This window comes from Cinclus cinclus, chromosome 2 (assembly GCF_963662255.1).
Source record: "Cinclus cinclus chromosome 2, bCinCin1.1, whole genome shotgun sequence".
Classification (NCBI taxonomy): domain Eukaryota; kingdom Metazoa; phylum Chordata; class Aves; order Passeriformes; family Cinclidae; genus Cinclus; species Cinclus cinclus.
This window is the reverse complement of record NC_085047.1, coordinates 21145093-21171345: the sequence shown is the minus strand read 5'-3', so window position 1 is coordinate 21171345 and position 26253 is coordinate 21145093. Positions and strand designations below refer to the sequence as shown.

The 26253-nt window shown below is 43.5% G+C and overlaps 1 protein-coding gene across 2 annotated transcripts; it reads right to left on the bottom strand.

Annotated features, from left to right (window-relative positions):
* Nucleotides 1–3956, bottom strand: COL8A1 (collagen type VIII alpha 1 chain). Of its 2 annotated transcripts, none has more exons than XM_062512357.1 (2): nucleotides 3644–3956; nucleotides 1–1907 (listed from the first exon to the last, which is right to left on the bottom strand). In XM_062512357.1, the coding sequence occupies exons 1-2, from the start codon at nucleotides 3954–3956 to the stop codon at nucleotides 1–3; spliced, it is 2220 nt and encodes a 739-aa protein (XP_062368341.1). The 2 variants fall into 2 exon arrangements, with proteins under 2 accessions (XP_062368341.1, XP_062368342.1); XM_062512358.1 differs by lacking the exon at nucleotides 3644–3956 and having other exon boundaries at nucleotides 1–393; nucleotides 454–2105.
* Between the last annotated feature and the right edge of the window lie 22297 nt (nucleotides 3957–26253).

Below are 26253 nucleotides of genomic sequence, written 5' to 3'. Positions count from 1 at the left end.
TTACATGGGATACAATAAATACCCTGAAAAAGACGAATGAACATACTGCCCGGCATAGAGTCCTGCCGCCTGCTCGGATGGCATCTGAACGTAAACCTTGTCTCCGTGCATCAGCTGCACCACAGCACTTCCCGAAGCCTGGTCTAGGAAGCCCTTCTTGTACTCGTCATAGGTATACATGAGCGGCTCGTTGTTCTTGTACAGAGCCACCCACACGTTGGCGCCTTTACAGTGGACGTGGTAGGCAAAGTAGTAGATGCCGGGGATCTCGCAGGTGAAGATGCCCGTCTGGGGGTTGTAGTTCTGTCGGCCATTGTACAGAAGCTTGTCGAACTTCACGGGCACCCCGACGCGGGGGAAGGGCGTGAGGAGCTCTGCCGTGAAAGCGGGCATCTCGTAGACAACGCCGCCAGCCTTGCCTTTCTTGCCCTTGTAGCCGTATGGAGGCTTCACGCCCTCTATCCCTGGCCCCACCTCAGGCAGGTACTGTCCCACGGCTGGTGGAGTGGGTGGGATGAGGACTGGGGGCCCCGGGGGCCCGGGGGGGCCCGGTGGCCCCTGAAGTCCCGGCTGGCCAGGAGGACCAAGCGCCCCAGGCTTTCCCGGGGGTCCCTGCAGCCCTGCAGCGCCAGGTTTGCCTACCCCAGGGAAGCCGGGGGGGCCGGGCATGCCTGGCTCGCCCTTGGCCCCTGGCAGCCCGGGAGGGCCGATGGGACCACTGGGTCCCGCAATGCCCGGGATGCCTGAGGGGCCCTGAAGCCCCTGGGCACCGGGGAGCCCGGGCTCACCCTTTGGCCCCACAAGCCCTGGGACACCCGGCAGCCCCGGCAAGCCTTTGTGTCCGGCTTCCCCTTTGGGTCCTATGGGGCCCGGCAGCCCCCGCAGGCCAGGACCACCCACTTCCCCAGGAAAGCCTGGCTTTCCTGGAAAACCCTGCAGGCCAGGTTCTCCTTTGGGGCCCACTGGTCCTGGTGGCCCTACGGCACCCCCCTCCCCTTTAGGTCCTGGGAAACCGGCAGCCCCCGGGGGGCCCATGATGCCCGGCAGTCCTGGCCGGCCAGGCTCCCCTGGTGGCCCTCCCATGCCAGGTGGCCCCGCGTGCCCCTTCTCCCCTTTTGGGCCCAGGGGACCAGGCAGACCACCCACACCTCGCTCCCCTTTGGGCCCAGGAAAGCCTGGCTTCCCAACCCCAGGTAGGCCAGGGGGCCCTGGCAGGCCTGGGAGTCCCTGCTCCCCTTTGCCACCCGGGAAGCCGGGCTGGCCAGGCATACCGTCCTGGCCTGGTTTGCCAATGCCAGGTGGACCAGGAGGGCCCTGGATCCCAGGGGCCCCTGGAGGCCCCTGCAGCCCTAACTCTCCTGGGGGTCCGGGTTTGCCCAGGGGTCCCTGTGGGCCAGGGAAGCCAACCATGCCTGGTTTGCCAACCCCCGGCAGCCCCACGGGGCCAGGTGCACCAGGCAGCCCAGGTGGACCCTTCAGACCCGGCAAACCTGGGATCCCGACACCCTTCTCCCCTTTTGGGCCTGGGATTCCAGGTATTCCTGGTGGCCCCTTCATCCCAGGCTCACCCTTTGGCCCTGGTTGCCCTTGTAGCCCTGGAGCACCTGCTTTCCCTATGCCGGGAAGCCCATGAGGCCCTGGTGGTCCTTGCGGTCCAGGTATCCCCATGGGCCCAATCTCCCCCTTCGGCCCCATCTCTCCTCTTGGCCCTGGGGGCCCCATGACTCCTGGTTTTCCTGGCATCCCTGGCAAACCTGGCTTTCCAATTCCTGGGTATCCTTGTGGGCCTGGTTTTCCTTTGGCTCCTGGTACACCATGACCTGGTAATCCTGGTGGCCCTGGTGGCCCTCTTGGTCCAGGTTCACCTGGGGGGCCTTGTTCACCCCTCAGACTGCGCATGGGAATTTCTAGGTCGGGAAGAAAAGAAAAAGAAAGGGGAGAGAGAGAGAGATAAAAGGTGACTGCAATCATATCCTTCAAAAAAAAAAGTTTTGAATTGAATATGCTTTTTATGATGCCTTGTGGTTTTGTGGCAGACAGAGACAGCTAGTGAGTTACAGGTTGGTGTTGAGAATGAAGAGGATGTTGCTACTGTTTTTCATACTCCAAACTTCCATGCATGCTTCTGTTTCCACAAATTGTACATATGTGTATTATATGTAAAAGCCATTTGTGCTTTGGTGGTGTTGTCCACCTATACAGTCTGGAACAGCAAAATCTGCATTTTTGTCCCATGTATCTGTAGATCAATCTAGGTTTAAGAGCTTTTGTAGAAAACTTGGTGCTGTTATGGTGTGGGAGTAATCCTGGCATAAAAGTGCTTTTTCTGGAGGGGCTTAAATGAGCAAGATCAAAAAAGATTGTATTGGTAAGAAGTTTATACACATGGTATGTTTGTATTTTCCCCAAGGCTTTGGTTCTCTTTAGAGTATTACTGGAAACCTGCAGCTTTAATCAGTATTGCTCTTTTGGCAGAGCCATGTCTAGTTATGGCTCTTCTAAACACTTTGCAAAATGTTTGTATTGTCCAAACCCACCTTTTTGTGTATGTGACCACATATCATTGCAGGTCAGGGTGGGGAAGTTGCTGCTGGGGTTGGTTGCTTTTCAAGCTGCAGGCTTTTTGGGTTAAGTGGAAACTCTTTCCAAAAATGTGTAAGGAAGTGAGAGATTTGAGGAAGGACAGGAGATGAGGTTTCAGGATGAGAATTAACTATTCTTTGGGAGGCAGAAGCCTTTCCTCTCTGCATGTGTTGTGTTTTATCCACATCAAATACTTCTGCTCATGAGATAGGTTGATTTTGCTACAGCCAATGGTGCTCATTCAGACACTCCAAAAATAGGTCCCGAAATCTTCCATTTCCCTCTGAAGTCAGTGGAGGCTGTGGTTAGCTGGAGCTCCAGTAAGACAAAGTTATCCAGCTTGTCTGCAGTTGCACATATGCTGGTGGTCCTCTCAAGGATTTTATGACACTGAGTGCCCCTGGTCTCTTTTTCTTGTTTTCTTAAATATCTTAATACTGTCCAAACTTCCTTTACTGAATAGGGAAAGTGCTTGTGCGTGCAGACTTGTGCATTAATCCTCCGTACTTTCAATGCCTCTGCTACACCTATAAAAAACCTACAGAAAGAGGACTCCAGAGTCTGAAGAGCAATTGTATGTTTTTATCTGCAAACCTCAAAATCACAGGGTCTGGACAAAGTCAGACAAAACAGTGATGTTCCCATAAATTCAAATCTTGGGACTCTTAGTTCATATGTCTGGTCATTGCAGTGAGAGTGGGAGCAGATCCCATCAGAGGGTCTCCTGCAAACAGGTGGGATGACAAGGTTTTTCCTAGAGTGGAACAGCATGTGAGCAAACCTGTGTGCTGGAGGCTCATTGCAGGTAGGGCTGCTCAGAGGCTGTGCTGCCACCCAGAGGATGACTGTGGTCTTGTGCTGGTGACCCTGAGATGCCCCACAGCATCCATGAACCTGTTTTGTCCACTTGTGGCCAAGTATGAGCCTGGCCTGTCCTTTGGGCACAAGGGTGCTGTGCCCAGCCTCCAGTAGCAGTGTGCTCCAACGTTCCCCACGGCAAGCAGTGTTCTGGCATGCCAGACGGGATGGTGCAGGAGTGGGGAGGGACATGCTGACCTACCTTTCTCTTTCTTGGGAGCCATATCCTTGCCAATCATGGGCATCTGCGGGACCTCCTTCCTGTACTGGGGCAGATGGGGGTACTCCTTCCCATAGGGCATGTGGGGCACCTCCTTGCCCAGGTGCTGCATCGGGATGCCTTCTTTGCCCAGCGGCATGTGAGGTACTTGTTGTCCAAGGGGCTGGTACTGGGGCACCTGAGGTGGCAGCTGCTTGATCCCATAGTAGGCACCTCCTTGAGCAGACCTCACCAGTTCTAGATAAACAGTGGAAGCCACTGCCAGCAGCTGCACAGGGAAGAGCAGCATGGCCATCACCTGTGAAAAGCACCACAAAACACAGTGTTGGCTGAAGATGGTTTTTTTTTGTGTTTTGTGCATTCCCCATTAGGGCAAGCTGTTCTTATTTTCTGCAGCAAACTGGTCCTAAATCTCTGCAAAGTGGCCCTGGTTTGTGTACTGCATTCTGTAAGCGGGCCTGTATCTAGGTTAATGGAGGCTCTACTCATGCAGTGCTATTATAGCAAATACCCTTTTATGGATTTAGTTTTATGCCACCCCAGAGGTGCCCTCTGGTTACTCCACACAGGGACCTGCTCCCAGTTTGCTGCCTTCTCACCTTTGTCAGTGCCACAGCACAGCTTTGAGGAGCTTGGCTGCAAGCTCTGGTCCAGGGGAAGAGCAGGCAGGGGATTTGGGGATCTCCTAAATGTGTTCTGCCTGAGGAAGCTATATTATCAGTGCCCCTTCTACTTCCCACAGCAATGAAAGCTCTGCTTCTGAGCTTAAATCTGTGCCTGGGATTGTGCGCTGTGGCTGCAGTGTCCAAGGGCTGTCTGTTTCTATCACAGCTCCTTGCCAGCTCTCCTCTTAGCTGGGCTGGGATCCTCTTGGCTTACTCCCAGAAGAAGTGGGCCTGGTTAGGCCACCACTGCTCCTGCTAACCCAAGCCTTTCTCTGGGAATGTTCAACTATTTTCTAAAGGTCTCCCCCACTGCAGATCCTGGCCCCATTGCAAGGCAGCCCCCCCCCCCCCCCCCCCCCCCCCCCCCGCGCCAAGCACCTCACGAGTCCTGCTATGCTGTTGGCTCTTTTTGCAGTTAAAGGCATTACCATGAGCTGACCAGCAAATTAGGAACCGGGAACTCCCTCAAGTAATGCAAATTAGGGGACAGCTCGTGGTAAAAAGAGACTGTGTGTTTTGCCCCAAACCAAATCTGGCATTCAAGTTTTCAAATACACTTGGCAACTCTGATGGCTGTTGCCACTATCCCTTTTTACTACCATACAAATATGCCTTGCACCCAACCTGGGTGCATTTCCAGGTCATTCATGCTCCAGAGCTTTGCCAAACTGCTTGTCAGGACTTGTTCCCAGCAGCTGCTGTACTCTGGTGTGATGAAAGTGGCCTGAAGAGGCAGCAAAGGCTTTGTGCCACCTGCTTATTTTTCTGTCCTTCCCCAGCAGCCTGGCTCGACATAGAGGACAAAAAAGTACCTTGGATTGTGGGAAAGGGGCTCAGCACTGGGCCCCCAAGTCTGGGAAGTATCTTTCATGGGGAGAAACTTTCCCCTGTGTGTCCTCCAGGTTTTATGTTTTGCTCCTTCTTGAAATTTTGCATTCCCTCCGCGTTAGCAAAGCACCTGGGGAAATATTTGCTGCTCTTTTATAACATTTTCCCTTCATTTTGCTCTGTGAGATTTGATCTCTAAATGGAAATCAGTGTATAATCATTACTGAAGGTGTAAGTGGAGGCTAGATCAAAATGGTGTAGTTGAAACAAAAAGAAGATTATTTTCAACAAAGGTCATGTATACACATAGGAACTACAGAAAAGATGGAAATACATGTTAACAGCAAACCAAACATTTTAAGACCATGAGATACTTTGAATAAACGCTAGATGGAGCATATGTTACACAGCTGAGTTTCTACAGTCACTTTCCCTCCCAGGAATTCTTGGATGTAACCAGCTGCCCTGTGGCAAAGAAAACCAGAGCCAAGATGTACAGGAGTTTGTAAGTGTAGCTAAAGCCCAAGTACAGTCACTCATCCTTGTTCAAAATATGCTTCTCCTCCAATGAGTTTAACATGGCTTTTAGCCCACAGCTGGCTGTGCTGCTGTGAGTTAAAGGATTAGGGCCTTGGGACATGGTATTTCTGCTTAAAGCTCAATGGTGAGCTTTGGAGTGGGAGGACAGCCTGTACATGATCAGTTATTGTGGTTTGGCTGGGTTGTGGTGACTGAATTGACCCACTGCAGCTTCATCTAAGCACATGAACCCTAAGCTGCCTTTTTTTTTTTTTTTTTTTTTTTTTTTTTTTTTTTTTGGTGGGAGGGGGAGGGGGGAATGGGGGAGGCAGGGATATGTCCCCCTTCTTGTCTTTCTTGGCTTTCCTGCTCCTTTCTGTACAGAAGGAGTAACTTGCAACACTTTGCCTCCCTGTAGCTGAATAGGGTAATGCCTGCCCAAGTTTGCAGGGAAAATCCCAGTTACAGGAAAATTTGCAGTATTCTCTGCATCTCTCTCAAAGGAAAAACATTACATGTATGAAGGGAGAAATGCAGTGAAACCCTTAAAAAATTATAAGCTACTGGATGATATAGGACTGTTTTTGAAACCTACTAGTATGAACAGCAAGGTGGGTTTTGAAGAATGAGGTTATTTATATTAGCGTCTTGGCTACTTTGTTGTTCTGGTGGACAGTTTTGAGGGATTGTTTTTTTTTAAAAAAGTAACTTCAGTGGAATAAGTAGAGGGGGAAATAGATAAAATTCCTTTGGATGAGATTTTTTCCTTGTTTTTATTACAGAACATGGGCTTTGTGTGCGAGTGGGAGGTATTTGAAATAATTGAAAAAACTTTCCTTCAGGGAGACACCAGCTTGCCTGCAGCTCAGGTGAACTCGGCCTCCTGCTGCTTGTGTCAGGCTGGCCTGGCCCTGTCAAGTGTCACGCAACACACCTGCGTTGGAACAGGCACGATCATGAGGTACATGAGATGGTTTTGTGTACGCACATGGAAATTTTGAGGGAGATCAGGCAGGACTTGTAGAGATAGGAAGGCCCCAGAGAAGGAGGTGATCTCACCACATCTGTGTTTCCTGTAGTGGTTTTTGACTCATCCATAACCCAACCAGTGTGACCTGGAAATGACAGATTGCTTCTCATCTATTGATTTTGGCTGGGGCTGGTGCCTGTGACTAGCTGAGGTGGAAGGTGGGGGTTTATTTACTGAACAACCTTGGGCTAGATGAGACTTGGCTGACATCTTTGTGGGAGGTCAGAGCCTCCCTTGTGAGCTGTCTGAGGCTTGACATCTGCCACAGGTACTGGAAACACAGCCTGTGTTTTGTGCCCAGCTCATCTCTCCCTGCTCCCAAAAGAAGGAGGGATCAGACAAAATTTGCCTTGATGGGAAATGTGGTAGAGTCGTGTGTGCTGCTGCTGGGTTATTGCTGTCAGATACCATCACTACAGGGAAAGCCTGCCAAGAAGCATGAGGGATGCTGGGGATAGTCCTTCACAGTTTCCGCTTATTGCCTCTCATCCTACTCAGCTCTAAAAAGTTACTTATGTACTGAGAGAAGTTGAAGGTGTGTTTTTTTCTGCCTTGCAGTTTTTTTCTGAATGTCTGGGTGCACAGCTCTAGTTTAAAGACCTCACTAGGAAACCCCCAGCATCTTTAAATGCCTAAAAGCTACTGAAAATCTTGCTCTTGGTTTTCAAAAGGAGCCTGTAGAGCCTAAATGTTGGACAGATCCTCCAGAGTTTCTGAACAGCAAAAGGAGGTGTTTTCCCAGCAGTGACAGAACTAAAGGAAAACTGAGTGAGGAGGAGAAACACCTCTATTGAAGATGCAGCCCAAGTTCAAGATTTCCCACTCCCTTCACCCAAATCCCAGGAATTCAGGGATTACCTTCACGTCTATTCACATAATGTGATCTGACATGCTTTCAAGTATGACTGTTGGTGGAGCAATCATTTGGTTTTAGATTGGGGTTTTCCAGGGTTTTTGTCAGAAAGCAATAGGAATGTGTCTCTGTATTTGTGGCAGCTTAATAAGTGCATGTGTGCACCTTTAAAGAAGCCAAGGGCTTGGAGGAAACAAAGTTTTACTGTAACTTTGGATGTTGGAAGGAAGATGGAGAAGGGGAGCCACTGAGCCTTCCCACCATGTGACATAATTTTGCACCAGTCATTCTGATGAAGCCACAGCAAACATTTTGCTTCATGTAAGGTGGGACAAGACACTTGAGGGTGTAGGAATATTATCCTAAACCACAGTGTTCAGTTGCTTGTGTGTGAAGGCATCTGGTTGGCTCTGTGGGTGAGAAAGTCCCTGAAAAAACACATTTTTTCAGGCAAAGCTTAAATGAGAACATTTCTCAATAATCTCGTCAGTAGAGCTGTTCTCCTGAGGATCTTCCTCTGGCTATTTGAGTTTGTCAGCAGAAAGAGGAGACAACAAAATGTACCAGCAGTCATAATTCTTAAATTGGTGTGGAAAAATAATGGCTGTTTTCATCTAATTATGTAAAGAATGTATGGAAAGAGTGATGCCTATCCACTTGGGACTTGAAATCATAGGTGGTCTTGTAAGGAGTGGAAACTAGACCTTGATTTATTGGTTCTTACAGGAAAGTCATCACTCTGCAAGCAACATTGGGTTGTCTCAGAACTTTTAAGATACTCATCCAGAGACTGCCCTCATGGGGTTAATTTACCAGCCCTTGCTTTTGAATTGCTGTATTTCCCAAACAAGCATAAGGCATGAGTAGATCTCAGTGACCTGAAGTATCTTCCCTGCTGTCCCTTCCATAGGGGCTGCCTGAAGCTGCAGGGACCAGTTTCCCACTGCACTGGGGGGATGGCCTCACTGGGGGGATGGCTTTGCTAGTGCTCTGGTTTCCACATGTAAAATAACTTCTGCAAAATAAAAATCCTAGTGACTCTGGAGATTTTGTTCCCAGAAGAGTGCTACTAAAAAATTGAGGATAAAAAGCTAAATTCTCCAGGGTGTTTTTGTCTTGAGATAAAGTGATTAAGGGGTGACCTTGTTAACAAATCCTATTGTCAAGTATCTACAATGGTGCATCCAGGGATGGCTCTGCTGTGCCAGGGACAGGAGATCCAATAGCACAGGAGCATTGTATGTCTCACTATAATGTCTGTCATACAGAGACATGCAAGAGCAGTATAATGCAATGGAAATGGCAAACAGAGTGTTGAGGTGCATAAGGAGCGGCTGGTGTATTGCAGAGAGCTGGTGGGTGAGGTGTACAGCTTCTCTCTGCGGGGCTTCTACTAGCTGGCCCCAGTTCATACACATGGCAGCTCAAGGGACATCACGGAAGAGCCTGTAAGAGAGAATTGAGGTCCTCACATAGTGATAGAACATTTTTTTTCCTGTTTTCATTTTTAGTGCTACTTTGGGAACAAGTACCTATCCTGTCCCTGCTTTCCACAATACAGATCCCTTAAACCACCAGGTTGTGCTCACAACTGTGTGCATAGCCCCACCACACATATGTTTTTCTTAAGGGCTCCAACACATGAAAAGTAGTGGATTAAGCTCTGGGCTTATAAATTGGGGGGTGGGGGTGTTGGCATTTGTAAACTAATTCTGTTCGCTAACTATCTTTTCTGGAAGAATTCTCTGCACAAAATGAGAAGAGCAGCTATCGAGGCTTTAGTTCTTGTAGTGAACAAAGCTATTCCTATCCAGTGAATAGCTGTGGTGATTTCAATGGTGGGGTGTTTTCAGATGTGAGAGTCAAGCAAATGTTGATTGGTGTTCTCAGCACTGACACTGCAAAGTGTGGGTAACTTGAGCAGTGAATTTCTTGGCACATTGTTGTCCACAGTTTTCAAATACACTATTTCAAAACTTTCTCACAGCTAAAATTAATCTCTGGATCATTAATTGCTTTGAGGACTAACTTGTCAGTCAGTCAGTACTGTCAGTACTTTCTTGAAGAGACCTGAGGGATACCCTGGATTTTAGTGGAAACTTGTGTTTTCAGGGACAGGAATAATGCATGTCAAATAATTCTTTACATGCTTAAGAGCCATTTAATGCACACATTGCCACACTTCTGTCTTTCTGTGCCAAAAGAGTCTTTATGTAATTTGGGCAGATGTTTTCAAATTTGCCAGCAAACTAAATAAACACCAGTGTAGGGGGTTTCTTTTTGCAAATTCAATCATATTCCACATAAAAGCAGGGAGTGAAGGCAACCAAATGTACCTGAGATGGATTTCCTCTGAAAGTTGACCTGTTTTGTAACCCAAATTAGCACTAGCTGCACTGATTTAATCTTATTTTCTGCAGTGAAGAGCAGGAGGACAGTAAAGGAGAGCACAGCCCCTGTGCGAGGACCCAGCCATGCCATTGGCATGAGATGGCTGATCTATGCCCCAGCAGGTTTGGGGTCCTGCACCATTTTGCTTCTAACAGAGCCTAAAGCTTCACTGAAGACAATACCTGTTTCTTGAGTAGGTGAAGAATTTACTAAAGTGTCTAAAAAGGCCTGTGCATTCAGTAGGGAGGAAAGTGGGATTTATGGTTAATGTGATCCTGCCTTTTTGCTTCTTGTGAAACTCTCCCACAGAGATCAGGTTTATTTTTTTTCCCTCCCTCCTTTTCACTGTCCCCTCCAAGGAAACAAAGTAGTCTCAAGTGTCTGTGTTCAGTTTAGATTACCAAGAAATAGCTATTGTTCAGTATGTTAAAAATAAATTAAATCATATTTTGCTCAAGGTCTAACAACTGTGTCTGATTATCATGTGGTATTTACTAAATCTAAGGCAGTCATAACAAGTATTGTCATAATAAACATTTCAAAACACATGCATGCATGAACCTGCTTCTAATGGGGAATATTCAACACGTGGCAGATGCTAGTTTCTAGGATTTTTAAAATTCAAAATGGTGCCTAGAGCTTCTTTCTTAGAGAAGTGTGATAACATCTAAATAAATGGCTTAATCTTAAAAACCAATGGTCATCCATAAGCTATCTTTGGCTTCAGTGGCAATTATATGATCATTTCTTGTAATGCCTGGGGAGGTCTCTGTTTATCCATTTGTAAACGCATTTCTAAAAACTAAGCACTTGACTCTGCTCCAGTTCATCTGCAAATTCATTAATGTGTGTGCTCACTGTGGCTGATCACTCAGCTTTCTGTATGAAAATGGCACCCTAGGGCTTCCCCACTTTCTTACTACCATGCAGAGTATATCTGCATGTGGACCGGTATCTGTTGCTTGTGTGCAGGTAATTATGTGTGCCTATGTGTGAAAATACAACCTGGCAGTGGAAGCAGCTACAATAAGGAGATTTTAGTCCACGCAGACATAATTATGTTTCCTCTAGTCTACTCCTCATGCTGTGAGCCTACCTATGTGGGCTCAGGTAGGCATCTCCTCTTCTCTCTGCAAATCTGGGCATGATGAGATTGGCATCACCACAGCCCCAACTCCCGTGCACAGGCCTCTGCTGGCACAGCACAAGCACAAAGCTCACAATTTATGATGATATTAAGATGCTTGGTGCTGGTAAGTGATTTCCAGGCGGGTTCATCTCTTACATGTTTTTGAGGATCTGGCCCAGATGCTGTTTGCTGGAAAATGCCTGAAAGCTACTTGGACTCAGATGGCAGGGAGCTGTGACAAGGATCAGTAAGCTGGGCACCACGGGCTGGGTGACCACAATTCCTGGGGATGCAGCTCTCTTGCCTGGTGGCATGTACTCGTTTGCACGAATTGGTGCCTGACCTTGGGCTGGGGAGGAAGGTCCAACGTGGGGGAATGTTTGCAGAAAAGCATGCGACTTTAATTATGGGATTAGAATTAATTATAGGTAGGATTTAGCAAATACCTGCCTTTGAATATGTTTTCCTGTTCTCTGCCATAGAGCATGCGCTCGAACCCTCTGCCTAATGCTCTCTTCTGGGCATTTTGCCTGCATTCTTGGTGGCAGGCAGATTTGATGGAGACACTTAAATGACTGCCACTAGATCTCCGTTCAGTGATCGGCAGTGTGAGATACACAAAGGCAGACCCAATAACATGGAACACACAAAGCGATCAAGTGCAGAGCTGCCTTCCCACTTATCGGCACGGAATCGTGCTGCTGGCACAGAGCCATGGCCTGGCTGCCGATGTGTCCGAGCACAGCTGTTTGTCCAATGTGGGAACTGCACTGAGGGCTCCTTCTCTGCAGGGCTGGTGCTACCGAGCGCTGCAGAAGGAGCTCCCCATGGGTCACAGCCACTGACACCATTCAAGGAATTCGCCTTATTAGATGTAATGGGTTTGCTGTGCACAACACACTGGAAAGGAGGCTGGTTTACATAGAAGTGCTTGTCAACCAGCCATTTCCTAGGCGTGTTGTTGATTTGGGTTTTTTTATTTTGGTAAGAATGCTTCACATCTGCTGCCAGTCCATAACCCCAAAATAATGCGAAGACAAACAACTGGTGACTCACTTCAGACTGAAGTGTGTGATCAGCAGGCTGAACCTTGAGGTGCTGATAATGAACTATGGTGATTGCTGGTTCCATAGCAGTGTGAACAGGGAACTGCAGGCTTACTTTAGAAACCTCCCTTCTCAGCTGTCACTCATCATTCTTGGCCTTGCTCTGTCCTGGGAAAGGTTGAGCTGGCTCCCTGCAGTAGAAGTCTCCCAAATTTTCATGATACAATTGTTTGTGTGTTATTATGGTACAATAGTTTGCAAAGTGTATCACAGCATTTTACTATTTTAGTCCAAAGTGGTGCCTCTAGCAGTGCTGCTATGAATTATACTCAGTGGTAAAAGTGTAAAAAGTTTCCATTTAACTACCTCTTGGGTCAGTGAGCTACAGCTTTGTGAACAAGCCACAGGCTAGCAATTGGCTCTAAATGACAAATGAGCAATCGGCACAGTTCACTGTTAAACATGTTAGTCAGTGGAATGCTCCATCTCATCAGATGTATGAGAGTAGACAGAAGTGAGGGAAGAAGCTACCTCTTCCTGCAACAATTAACAAACTCAAGTATATTCCTGAATCTTTGCCCAAATATGCCTAAGTGCCGGAATGCTATTCTGAAGGATATCTACCAGTTTTACTGGTCAGAGAACTCTTAGTTCCTCATTTGATTAATTGAATTACTCTACTAAAAGCAGAAAAATATTTTGTCAGCTTTGTAAAGGTGCACTGTATCTTAAATCTGTCTCTATGTGTTTTATTCTAATATGGCATAGTTTAGGATTTTATGTGTTGTGTCTGGGAGGATTGCTTAGAGAAGAAGAATTCGATTTATTAGTTGATCTTAATACCATTAGGAAAACTTAGATGTGCATGCAGAAATTCCCTTCACTGACATCCACAAGACACAGAGAGATGCTGGAGTATGTCCTTTTCTTAAACACTTCCCAAAAGATGGCAGTGGAAAGAAAAATCCTGATTATAGAAGTGTTCTTGATAATGACAGGGTCTGAATGTTGCAAGTGTTGCAGGGAAGACAATGTCCTCTTATTAGTTTAAGTGTTATGTAAAGCAGTACAGCTGTCTGCAGTTGTAATATTCACATAGACCTGGACTTCTCAGCCCGAGGTACACTTGGTGCCAAACCTAAGGACACAAGGGAAAGGTGACCAGAAGCTGCTCTTGAGCTTCTCTTGCACCCGAGGCTGTAGCAAGTACTGTTTCAGTCGCTGATACCACTTGAGGTCTGACCTGCCCTGCATGGCCTTTGAGCCGCTCACATCTGGCTGTGGTGTGACATCCTGCTATGCCACAGCCACTGTCACCATGTCTTCATTTTGGGGATGAAAAGGCTGCATTTTGTCATGGGTGGACAGAAAACAGCCACAGCTTTGGAAAAGGCAGGTCTCTGCTAATGCCTCATCCAGTTCTCTTCTGTGGGACATTTTGGGAGGAAAGGGCTTCTGGCAGCTCTAGGGTGCCTGAGGCAGGGAGGAGGGATGGCTCTTCTGAAAGAGGCAAGTTTTAGCTTTTTTATTATCAGGATGAAGCAGGACCTTCTCTGAGGTGTAGAACTTTCTAGCTCTTTTTAGCACTGTATGCATACTGATTAAATTTAAATGCTTTACAGTGATCCACTACAGGGAGCCATTAACCCCTGTCAAGGAATCAAGGTAATGAAATCTCATTAACAAAGAGAGCCTAATTCTGGGTGCACGGGTTTTTTTATTGTAGTCTCTTGACTATTAAAAAAAAAAAATTATTTCCTGTGCCCCTTTATAGTGATCATAGTCCAGCCTTTGCAATCCGAGCAGTGGTTACTTTAACAGTCCAGTGACTTCTTGCACTACAAAGCAAGAAATCTGTGCGGGACTCTTGAAGTACTCGCTCTGATCTTAATTTGAAATAATTATTGTTCTCTGTGACTCCTATTGCAATCCCGTGGCCTTATGCATAGCCTTCTTGCCAGAAAATTTGCTTGATTGCCTCTGTTTGAAACTGGCACAGCACAGCATTTCTGTTCCTTTTCTCACTTAGATGGCATACAAAATGTGTTTTCTTGGCTTTTGCCCTCATGCTGTTTCATGACTTTTTTTTAAAAATAAAAGCAAGAGGCTTTGGAGCTTTATTTTGGAGACAAATTGTTACCATTTTACAATATTTTTGTTCACTGTGGTTTGATGAGCCTGTCAAGAGAAAGAGCAGTTTCTCTTATTTTTATTTGCTGTGCACTAACTCTGCCACTTCCCAGAAACCCAAAGTCCCAGTCCAAGGAAGATATGAAAACAGTAACAAATGTCTGCAAAATATTTTTCTTGAAAAAATTTCCGCTCAGACAATTTTTTTGGAAAGTTATTTGCTATTAAAAAATCCTGCCCTTTGCATACTTTTCCTACCTTTGCTCAAACAGTGGAAGAAATAATCTTGCCCTGGAAGGTTAAACATACTAGATTACTCCACCCAAAGAGAAATCAGGAGCATGCTTTAAAATTATTTAGCAGTAATTATTTTCCTATTTTATTATCAAATATTTCAGGTATCATCATATTTGTTGGGATGTGCTAATCATGACCTGACACTCCATTCACAAAATTGAAGCAGGTCTTAGCTCACAAACATATTTCTTAAATGGATAAATTATTTTATTTTCTTGCTACTTTTCTTGATAAAGACTAAGATGACAATAAATATAACTAAACACTCACTTGGTTAAAATAGTTTCAAAACTTGCTTGTAATTTTCATGAAACACCCTTTGTGCTCTGGATCACACCTGTGAGCAGGCATGAAGGTGGAAGTTTCTAGATGGTACACAGTGCATCTACCAGTGTAGGTCTCTTCATCATCTGGCACTTGCATAAAAAGCACCACTGAAATGAACGAAAACTCCTCTAGGCTACCATAATGGCTGAACTGCACACACACATACCTGTGTCATGCAGGAACAGATCTGTTCCTAAAGACCTTCTGTCTTTTCCTCTTCTGTAGCAGGTAAGAAATGCATCTTACTCAAGTCTGCTTCAGCACAAAAACACACATCAGTGGAGGGACAGAGAGACAAAGCTTGAAGTCATTTCTATTTGTTAAAAAGTGTTACATTTACAGGCCTACACAGGTACCACCTACTTCCCACTCTGTAAGTGCAGAAATAAGGGTAGCAGGACACAACCAAAAAAAAAGTTGTGAAATACTCCCTATAGGCTTGATTCAGTGAATACTTACACCAAGTTTGCCATGCCTCTCAAAAGCACAGCAAAGGAAAAAAAGACTTCTGAAGCGTATACACATACAAAAGACACTCCTCACCCCACTCAGACATACTTATCCTGGATCCTTGAAAATATACAGTAATTTGAACTCCAAAAATGTCATGAGGTGGAATTAATTTCCTATATGCAATCCAATGTGCTATGGTTTAAGGGACTTGAAATTACTATGCATCACCTTGGAACAACCCAACTGAGGCCAAAGCAAAGCAAAGCCAAGCCCTGACGAGCAAATACTATCAGTCACTCACTGAAGTCTCTAAACTCTACTTAAGGAAAACAATCTGAAATGTTCAGTGCAGCCATTTGGATCCATAATGACTGAGACTAGCAAATGCACAATCTGGAAAGCTGGTCAGTGCTCAGTTCTGGGGACTGATAGTTATAAAATATCTACACTGGGAGCTGGCACTTGTGTTTCATCCATGCTGCAGCCAGGACTAAGGGATAGGCTGACAAACATGCAGCTACCTATCTGCTCAACTGGATCAAAGACTGGACACCAGCCTCTCTTCAGCTCCATGCAGCACTATGAGGTAGAGCTGGGCATGGAAGCACAGGAGAATGTAGGATTAGTGGGGGAAATTAAAGCACCTCAATCCACAACTGAAATCCAAGCCCCTGACTATGGCCTGATAAGCTGATGCCTGAACTGTTAGACCACTGGAATCCTCCTCAAAGGCACCTTGGTCCCAGTGCACAAGCCTTTCTTAGTGCTGGTGTGGACTTGAGGCTCCCTTTACCTGTGGATACTTCCCAGGTTTTCAGACCAAGTCTGTCATTGCTTTCCCTCCTCCCTATGGCTTCTTGGGTCTGGTGTGACCTATGCCAGCTCTTACCCACCTCTTGGGAGCTGATGCCTGTAGCCTGCTGGCTCAGGCATGCCCAGGAGGGAGGGAGTGCCAACCTCAGAAGCACCTTTTGCTGTAGCAAGAATTAGACCCATGTTCCTTAGCCTAAGTAAGACTGTGCTTGAGCTGCTGATGGTTGCTTGGAGTTTGAAAGAAAAATTTGGCACCTGCTTTCAAAAGAGAACAGTGAGCTATGACCTGAGAGTGGATGGACTTGTGTCTGTGTATTTCATTCACCAGAAGGCACATAAACCCAGGAGGGAGCTAGGATTTAGGATGAACTTCAGTCTTCAGCCTTCCTTATTTGGCTGTCTTAGGCAACTCCCCAAACAGTGGCTTTTGTGAATCCTCCTCCGAGGCACTTAACTTCGCTTACACACATGCATGGACTACCAGCATCTAATTCAGGAATGTGGACTCTGTTATGGAGCCAGATGCAAACATCCCCTCATGGATTACGTTCTGAAAGGTTCTATATCCTGTATTGTCAATCAGCTAAGGCCTTCATTCCCTGCTCCATCCTTCTTTATTGTTTCAAAATCTAGACTTTTTAAAAGCAGATAACAATTTGTAAAAATTATTCTTTTATCTGTGCAAAGGCATAGCTAAGGCATGTGCTGGATATTCCCAGGATGATGCAGTTAGATCAACGATGACTAATTCCACAAAATCTGGCATTAGAAAGAGCAATGCACTTAAATGATGTCATATCATTCCCTGCAAGCTTTGTCCACCAGATTCTCATTGCTGAACATCAGAACCAACGTTTATGGCTGCCTACAGGCTGTGGCTCAACCAAACTAAAAAATAAATCTACTAGGCTGGTATTTCTCTAATAAGCAAAACTGAGTTATGTTTCATACAGCAGGATGGCTATCAGCAATGCTTAAAATTATTTTCATTTGTGTGTTTTCTTTGAGTCTGAGATGGGGCACTTACATCAATTCCAAGTTAATTTTGCCTTTGGTCAAGAATCATGCTTAGATTTTTCAAATGTTAGCAGAAATCATGTGTTCTTGACAGAAATACTTCTGATCTGCTTTGTGGAAGGCTTAACTATGCTAATGAAAGAGATATTCTGGAGTATATAATTATAGCCCACAGGATCAGAGTGAGAGGGTTTTTTCTTAGGTTTGAGCAGTACTGCCTGAAAATTGTTACAAATTTCTGTTGATTAAATAGTAAGTCTGATTAGATCCTGCAGGAATAAGTTCCTTAGAGGACTGTACTCACAATTTGTATTAGTAAAGTTTCCCAGGGGCTAATGTTTTCAAAAGTGTGTTTGCAGCTTTGTGAGACACTTGGACAAGTGCCAGCTCTGGATGCAGGGTGCCATTTGGGCTGTGTTTAGAGTAGGAGCACTTTGCTGCTAAAGCAACACGAAATGACAAGGTACTTGTAGCTGAGAAGCAGCCAAACCAGCAGCCCTGAGCAAGGTGCTGGGAGAGTGGTGGGACAGCCCAAGCATGTACACCTGAGCATATGCACACAAATGAAACAATCAGTAAGAATTCGAATAAAGAAATCAAAACCCCAGGTCAGCTTTGCTGGTATTTCTGCATCTATGAGTTGCTTGTGGTGGTGACATAACTGTTTCATACCGAGGGGACCCCACAGCACAGCAGCTTCGTGGCAGGCAAAGGAAGAAATACATGGAGAAGAGCTGGGTGTGGAATTGAGGGGAATGTGTGAAGGAATTGAGATACCAGAGATTTAACAGCTCTCTGCTTGGAACTGAGAGGTAATCCAATTTCTTCCATCATCACTGATTTACGCTTTAATAATAAATCAGCAGTGATTGTACTGGACAAAAATCTAAAAGATTTCATAATCTCTGGTAGTATATGGTATCCATGTTTGCTCTTCCATTAGATACTGTTCTCGCTACAGCTTTTTGAAAGTAACATGCAGAGAGGAGAACTTAAGGCAAACTTAAAAAGAGTTTTCACCTCTTCTTTTAAGAGATAGAAAGCAGAATGTACAAACTGCTGCCACGTGACAATGTCATTGCCTTAAAATGGATTAATTCATTACCCTCCTTTTCAACCTAAAAGGCAGTACCAGTAATCAAAAAAGAATTTAAAAAACCCCTCAACTTGGTATATTTAATTTTTTGTCAGTTTGGGGGTTTTTGCCTATTCAGGTTCTAGACAGAATTATCTCCTAATATGTGTACAGATCTCATAAATAACATTTGAGAACTGCTCTTAAATTCTACTCCTGCTTCTCCTCTTCCTGAATTCCTTCTTTCTTCTCTCTCTGCTCTCTATGACTAATAGCTATATATTGTTTTATCCTTTCTTGTGATTAATATTTATTCCCCAGATCAGTCTCTCAACAGTGGTCTATTGAAAATGATTTACTTTTTTGGGGGCACTGTAATAAAGATTACATGCCATTATGTCTTGCTTGGAATGAAGTGCTCATCTTGATTAAATGTGACACCTGAAACGAACTTGTGTTCACAAGACTAAGCCATGACAAATTATCCAGAGGAAGGGGAGAGATTTGTGTTTTCCTGCACTTGCAGTCATCAGTGTTTTGTGACCATCCAACACTGCTGTGACATTCATAGCCCAGTGATAACTGTAATGGAAGAGAAGACAAACCTACTTATTTTTCATTTGGAAATGCAAAATTATTAATGCAATATTATTGAAGAATTTCCTGGCTAGTTTCCCTTGTCTGCCTCAGGCAAAAAAATGCTGAAGTTTAATACTTTATGAAACCTCCTGACTATGAAGGTCTAGCAATTCTCCGTGGGAGGATATGTGACACAGGTAAAATGCAGAAATCTGAACAGGCATGGTGGAAAACTACATGCAGTAGATAGTGTAACTTTGAAAAAATTGTGTCCCACCAGTTCCTGTGCATTGATTATACTGATGAATATCTATTTTGTAAAGTAAAAAGTATATTTCCTAGAGTTCAGTAATTCAGGCCACTACATGATCTGGAAGAGCTTTTTCTCAAGTAATTAAATTAATTACTCCCATGTAACAATTAGCAACATTAGAAGCTTGTGAAATTAAGGAGTCGGAGAACTGGTCATTTGTGCAGACAGGCAGTTTGACATATGTAGATAACCCCATTAATTTCAAGAACTGTAACCTGTACAAAAATTGTTAGTTGTTAAATACTTTTAAATTAATAACACTTTGTAAATACTGAAACAGTTATCCATGCAGTAGACTGTAGCCTGTTTTTCCTAATCAAGCAAAACTACAATAAGAATTTTGGTCAATTAAGAACTGAATAATTTGGCTGACTTTTACTCAGTTCTTGGCAGTAGAAAAAAACCTGGTCTTTCCAACAGTAAGTGCCAGTGCAAAGTATGTTGGCAAGGAACAAATGTCAGTTTAGATCTATGAAATTACTATTTTCAGGCAGTAAAATTAGAATCACTCTGGTTTGTATTAACTTAAAAATACCCAAACCCTGGCCAGCTATTGTGTAGCTAAGTAAACAGGTACTTGCCCAGTTTCTGTTCTGTTATGGAAGCATTTTGACTGCAGTGGAGGTAACTCCCATTTATAAACAGAAAAACAAGTATCACTGAGTCCTAACTTTTTTGTGTGCTTAATTTTTTGATATTGGTACTCTGCTGTAGAAATTATCAGAGTGGTCCATTTTACTGCAAATTGCTAGTTATGACATTTAAAGATGAACAGCTTCACTAGCCTAGCCCCTCTGAGCTAAAAGGAAATTTTCCAAAATGAAGAGCTGGAAGATAAGTAGGAGTGTTGCTTTCCTTGAATTATTTTCTTTTAAGAAAATGTTTTTTTTTTATCATTCTTTTCATCTATTCAAAACCATCCCAAAGTCTTCCTGGAAATTGGGCTGGAAATGTCATGAGAACAGATATTATTTCATATATCTGTTTTTCTTTTTTTTTTCCAACTGGCAACAAAGATCCCATTTAATTAAATGAAAGCAGACATTGGATGTCTCTGTTGATGTACAGACCTACAGACAGTAGGAGAATAAGGAAAGAACCTGTAATGTAAACCTGTCACATTAAAAATACATACTTATATTCAGACTTGACTACTGTTTTACAAGGAACTCCCAAGAGAACATGCATGTGGATCTCATTGCCTGTAGAAGTTTTCTTTAAACACTCATGGAATCAACATCATACTTCAAAGATTTGTTAGTTTATCTGGAAGTAGGACTGTAAAGGTTCTACTCCTTGGTATCCTTCACCATGGGTTAGCTGATACCACCAGCACACCAACTTCATACCTGTGGAAAGGGCTGCTCCTCATTGGTCTGCTTGGGAGCTCTGTGGGCCAAGTGTCAATGCTGCAATCAGGACTATAAATCTGCTACATTATTTGTGTGCTGAAGTTTCTCTTCCCATTGTGATGAAGAAGTAATGGAGTTGCAGAATTCCACAAGTTATATGTGAAGCTCATTGAATTTTATTCTCTAACAAAAGTGTTATTTTATAAATAGGGAGAAAAAAAAAGTTTAAATACATATGTTTTTGGTACTTAAACCCATTCAATTACATCATTATTTTGCCAAATAACATGATATGGACAAGTTAGATGTTAGCCTTTTTTATAAATTAACCAAAGCGATCGTTCATATTGTGTGCTGGCTACACAACTACGTTTCATCTTTGTCCAACCACAGAAAATCAGTGCAAAAAAAGCATGGGAGGAACTAGGGCTTCCAAATATATTAAACTCATTACTAAGATGCTTTAAACTTACTCATAGTTCAATCTTGTTCACTCTTGGTGATGATGCCCCACTGATTAGAAGTAATATTCCTAAATCGATTTGTCTTGTGAAAAAATGCAATGGTGTAATTGTAATTTTAACATAGACACTTCTCAAGGAAAACCCAGTTTGAAGGTTACCCCATTTTAAAATGCACTTCTGTGACCTTGTTCAGCTGTGTGCTGCCAAAGGATGCACATTGTAAATGAGTTGATGTATCAATGTGCAGAAAAGTCAGTGCTTTTTACTGGAGATAAAACATAGCCTCGCACAGTTGTTATCTCTGAATGTGGGGCTGGTCGTCTGATTCAGAATGGTAAAACAGGCACATGCTAAGTGTTTGCTATTCTCATCAGATATTCTTTATTTCTACAGTGCTGGAGGGGAGTGGGTTAGAAAATGATAATTGTGAAATACTGTTACCATTTCCTAGGGCAATGTGCTGCCCTGAGAAAATTAAGGAAAATACTGGCTTACACTTTTTCCAAACGAATTTGCTCTAATTGTGGCAGTAAGGTCTTTTATGCACTGCATTGTTTCTCACCATTTACAATCCCTGCAGTTGACTGTTTACAAGTGTCTCTGAACCTCTGACTTCAAATAAAGCTACATAGAGACTACAAGTCAGTCTTGATGAGCAGACACTTTTCTTGAGGTTCTTTTCAGGGCTCTGCGATACAAAAGAGTTGTTTCCTGAGAAGTCATTTGTCAAGAAGACAGGTCTTAGTGGAAGGAAATTTCACAACTTTACACTTTGTGAGAGAGGAGTAAAGTTTAGGCCCTGATACTCATCTTTGAGTAACTTAAAAGAATCCTCCACTGCATCAATGGATTTGTCCATGTGTAACATTGGGATAACATGGTTGAACAGAAACAGTGCTTCAAGTTTGTAGCTAATTCATCTCCTGACAAACAGGAGAGGAGCCCTCCTTACTGCCGACTTTCCAATATGGCATACACTGAGACTGCAGAAGTCTTGGGGAGTAGGAGGGGAAGAGGGTAGAGAAATGCTGACCAAAAATCACACCGACCTACTACAGATAAGTGCATTAAAAAGACAAAAGATTGTAATATGGTCTGGATTATTTTTTTTGTTTTAATCATGTCTTTGTCATTCTGTAAACAGCCCAGTTTGCTGAAGGAAGACAAGACAAAGGCAGGGCATGATTTGGGTAAAATGCATGGGGAGGCCATGCCCTGGTCTCCTGCCACAGGCTACTTCCAGTGCTCTGGCTGGGTGGGGAAGGGATGCTGCAGTCCTTGTGTCTTCACCTATTAAGTTTCTGGTTCTTCCACTTCCACCTTCTCCCAGGGTGGCAAAGCAAGCCAGCCTGAGGATGCTGTCCCAGAGGATTAACCCTTTGCTCTAGTGGGCTGGGGGAAGGACTCCTACCACCATCAGTGGCTCAAGCTGTGACCTGCTTTTGGAGGTGACCTGTTATGACTTAAGAAATAGGTAGTGCTAATGAGTTGAAATGGGTGATCAAAATGAGCCTCTGAAAGTAGTGGGAAGGCTGGTACTTGCACAGTTCTGTAAAGGAAACAGTGTTATTCCTAAGGAAAGGACACTATTTCTCCAGCTATAATTCAAGACATTTTCCTTTTAGCATCAAAGCTGCATTCTGGTATTCATCTTGGCTTAATGCAAACACTATATAGCCCAGTTTAGGGATGGTCAGCTCTTATGAGCAATTGCAGCTTTGTAAGCTTTAGGGTTTTATTAGATTCCCTACTTCAGTCTTTAGTGGATAGAATGGGTTCGGTATTTAAAAACCAGCTTGTATAAATTTTCAAATTCCAGATATAGTCACCATAACTAATTTGTGGCAATGAAAAAGGAGAATTAGATGTCTTTGTAAACTTATTTGTAACCACAATTAAAAAAATGGGGTTTTAAAAATATTTATAAAATGGATTTATAAAATCAAGCACACTGAATGCCAAATGATGTAGCATCTGAAGATCAAATGTTTCTTATCGATGTATGTGTATCTAAATACTGACAGGTGCTACAGCCAGTTCAAATGTCTTGTTGGAGCAGTTTTTGATCGGGATGGACACTGCACTGGGTTTTCACGGGCGCTCCTCGGGAGCAGACACCTCTCGGTAATGAAGCTGCCTGCAGGTGGCGTGAGCCATCCGCTCAGCACAGACACAGGTCTAACACTCTTGCGTTTCAAAGAAGAAAAGCAAAATAATAAACATCTTCACATAACTGTCCTTTATATAGGTGCAGTGTGCCGTGTTGGCTGGTGCACAGCTGTGTTGCACTGCGTTCAGTGTTCTGATAAATGAAAGATACTTTTTTCTGGCAAAGGTAAAATCATATTTTAAGACACATTTTTTTTTTTTTTTTCTGTGCCTTGGAATGAGGAGAGTCTGCCTTCCTTTCAGGTACTTTGATCACCTACAGAGAACTCATTACAAGGAGTGTATTTTTTGTGTTGGCCAGGGAAAATATTATATAAACTAAACCTTAATAAATACCTTCCCTTTTAGTAGTTTCTGGCTTCCTGTCTTTTAGACTGTTTAACTTTTTAGACTCTCTCTCATTTGTCTAAAGGCTTTGTTTTCTAGCTATCATGCAAGTGTATCATGCTGGAATGTGCTTTGCTCCGAGCACAGCAAAATCTGCAGATTTTTCTGCTGGTGAGTAGAAAATGGTAAGCATCAGCCCTTTGGTCTTAACCGTTCTATATTTAGGGGAAAAAAGGGAACAAAGTTTGAGTGTGTCTGCAATTCCTATGCATTATAACTCCCATGTAGGGGTCATATCCTTTCCTGGCTGAGTCTAATCACAGTTTGAAATGATGTTTGTATTCCACATCTGGCCATGGTAGGAGGAAGTAACATCTACATTCAGGCACCTTTTCTGCTCCATTCTGCACTATTGAATCTTAGAGAAAAATCATCCATATCTCAAAAGTGAGGGGGAGAGGAAATTGAAAGGAGAGGGAAGTCAAAGTGTCTGGCAAGACGTTGAATCTTCAGCTCTTCACAAGCACTGTTACCTGGGCAGGTAACTAGGCTTCTAAGCCACGTACAAAGGACGTCAGGTTTTAGGTACAGTAAAGAAATTTGTATCTCAAGGTACAAAAATATGTGTCTCAAGAAGGATATGGAACGAAAAAGTGGCACAGTGACTGGAATGGGTATTCTGCCCAAGCCTGAAGGACAAGGTGTGCAAAGAATGTGAGCATCTGAGATTGGAAATAGATCCCTCATGACATTGTCAGGTATGCCTGTGGGAGGAACAGGGAAAACCCCACAAGGCATGATGAGCACCTCTAGACACAGTGTGGGCTTGAGTGTTTGGCACTCACAGTGTGCACAACAATCTCCTCATGTATGATCATGCTGAGATACGCCAGAGGTGGTGAAGTTAGGAACACAAATAAAAAGCTTACTTGGAAGATTAAAAGGATACACTTTGCAAAAAATTCAGCCAACACCTGTCTTATTTTTACTATTTAATCCTAATCACACTCCTAAGATATCTTTGAATATTCTGAGACCAGGAGAGATGCACCCAAAGACAAGACTAATACAGAAGATTTTTTTTTTCATTTCCATTGCACAGTCCTGAATACAGCAAGTAGTGACTTCACAAAAAGCAGTGGTTACAGTCACATCTGAGATACATGGGTCATATAACTCTTCTTTAGATTTCTGAGGTTACATACCTCCAGGAAAACAACTTCCACTTGGTATATATTTAATTGATTTTGGGAAATAAAAATGTCATTATCAGTGTTTCACAGGCTACAGCTAAACCTTTCCTAAAGGAGATGTTAATAATATTCAGAAGAGGGAATGAACTCACTGCAGGCAAAAATTATAATATAATAATAAAAAGTCATACTCCTCCAAGTCTCATTTGGTTCAACTGCAGATTGTAGGAGATTTCCCATAAAAGTATTTGATGTATTTTAATGTGACTCTACAGTGGTTGGGAAAAAACAAACATATCCCGTTGAGAGTTAACATATTATATAACTCTTTCTCATCGTGCTAAATTTTTAGAAGAAAAACTGCAGGCCACTGGACTTATCTGAGCTGCTTATTTTAGCTTACCAAACATCACATCAAAAGTAGGGACTGAGTAAGTGTTAAAGCTTTGTTAGGATGGCGTGTTCTAAAATATTTGTAGAATGCCAAAGACAGAGCTTCCCATGTTCCTTCAGGCTGAGCAGGGATGCCAAGTATACAGAATTGGAAGCTGTCTATCAGGGTTTTTTTATTTGCTTGATATTAAGCAGACAGCAGAGACAAAATACCAAAAATGCTTGAAATCCTTATGACCTTTCACTGCAAACTGTGTACTTTGTCTGCTAAACTCAAATTTCTATTTACACTGTCAGCAGAGGCTCCATGCTATTGCCTTTTCTTTGCCTTTTCAGTTTGTCATTTATCAACAGACAGTTTCACAAACACAGGAGGGGGGACCTGAGCACATATCAGACTGTTCAAAATACATACGTCTCCATTCTGTGGATTGCTTAAAAGTAGCTGTAATGCAAGCAAAGTAGCATGAAATATGCTCTTTGCACCCAGAGGAAATATTCTGTAGAAAGTCTTAGCTTTGCCATCAGCTGGCATAGCTCACATTCCCAAGCTGTGACCTGAATCCTTGCTGCTGCTGCACAGCTGTCTCCATTTACACCATCTTCCATTTACACAGGAATACACAGGTCACTACTGACTAATGGTCCAAAAATACATTCAATAAAGAACTGCATTGTCTTCTTAAATAAAATATCCCTGATATCATCCATGTGTTTCAACATTCATCCACCCTTGTAAATGAGGAGCTAGACTGTTGCAGAGAACAAGTGCAGGGGAGATTTCAGACGTATAAAGTAGAAATTATGAGAGCAAGTAGAGGTAGTAGAAAAATGGGGCATTAGTTACCAGGGAGGTTGTGGAGTCTCATTGCTGGAAATAATTCAAAAGCTTTCTGGACATGGTCCAGGAAAACCAGTCTAGGTGTCCCTGCTTGAGCAGGGTGGTTGGACAAGGCGACTTCCAGAGGTGCCTTTAAACCTCAATCATTGTGTGATTGTGAATTTTTTCCTATGGAACAATGGAAGGCTACTGTGAGGTGTAATATTTGTTTGCATAACTTTGCCAATTAAAACAGAACAGCCTTAATCAGTTATTTAAATAAACCAGACAGCTATATAAAACTCATTTGAAACTAAATATAAGGTTAAATTATATAACAAATTTTTTAGCTGAACTCTTAGTATTAGATGGGCAACTATTCTGACTGTATTTCAAATTTCATTTCACA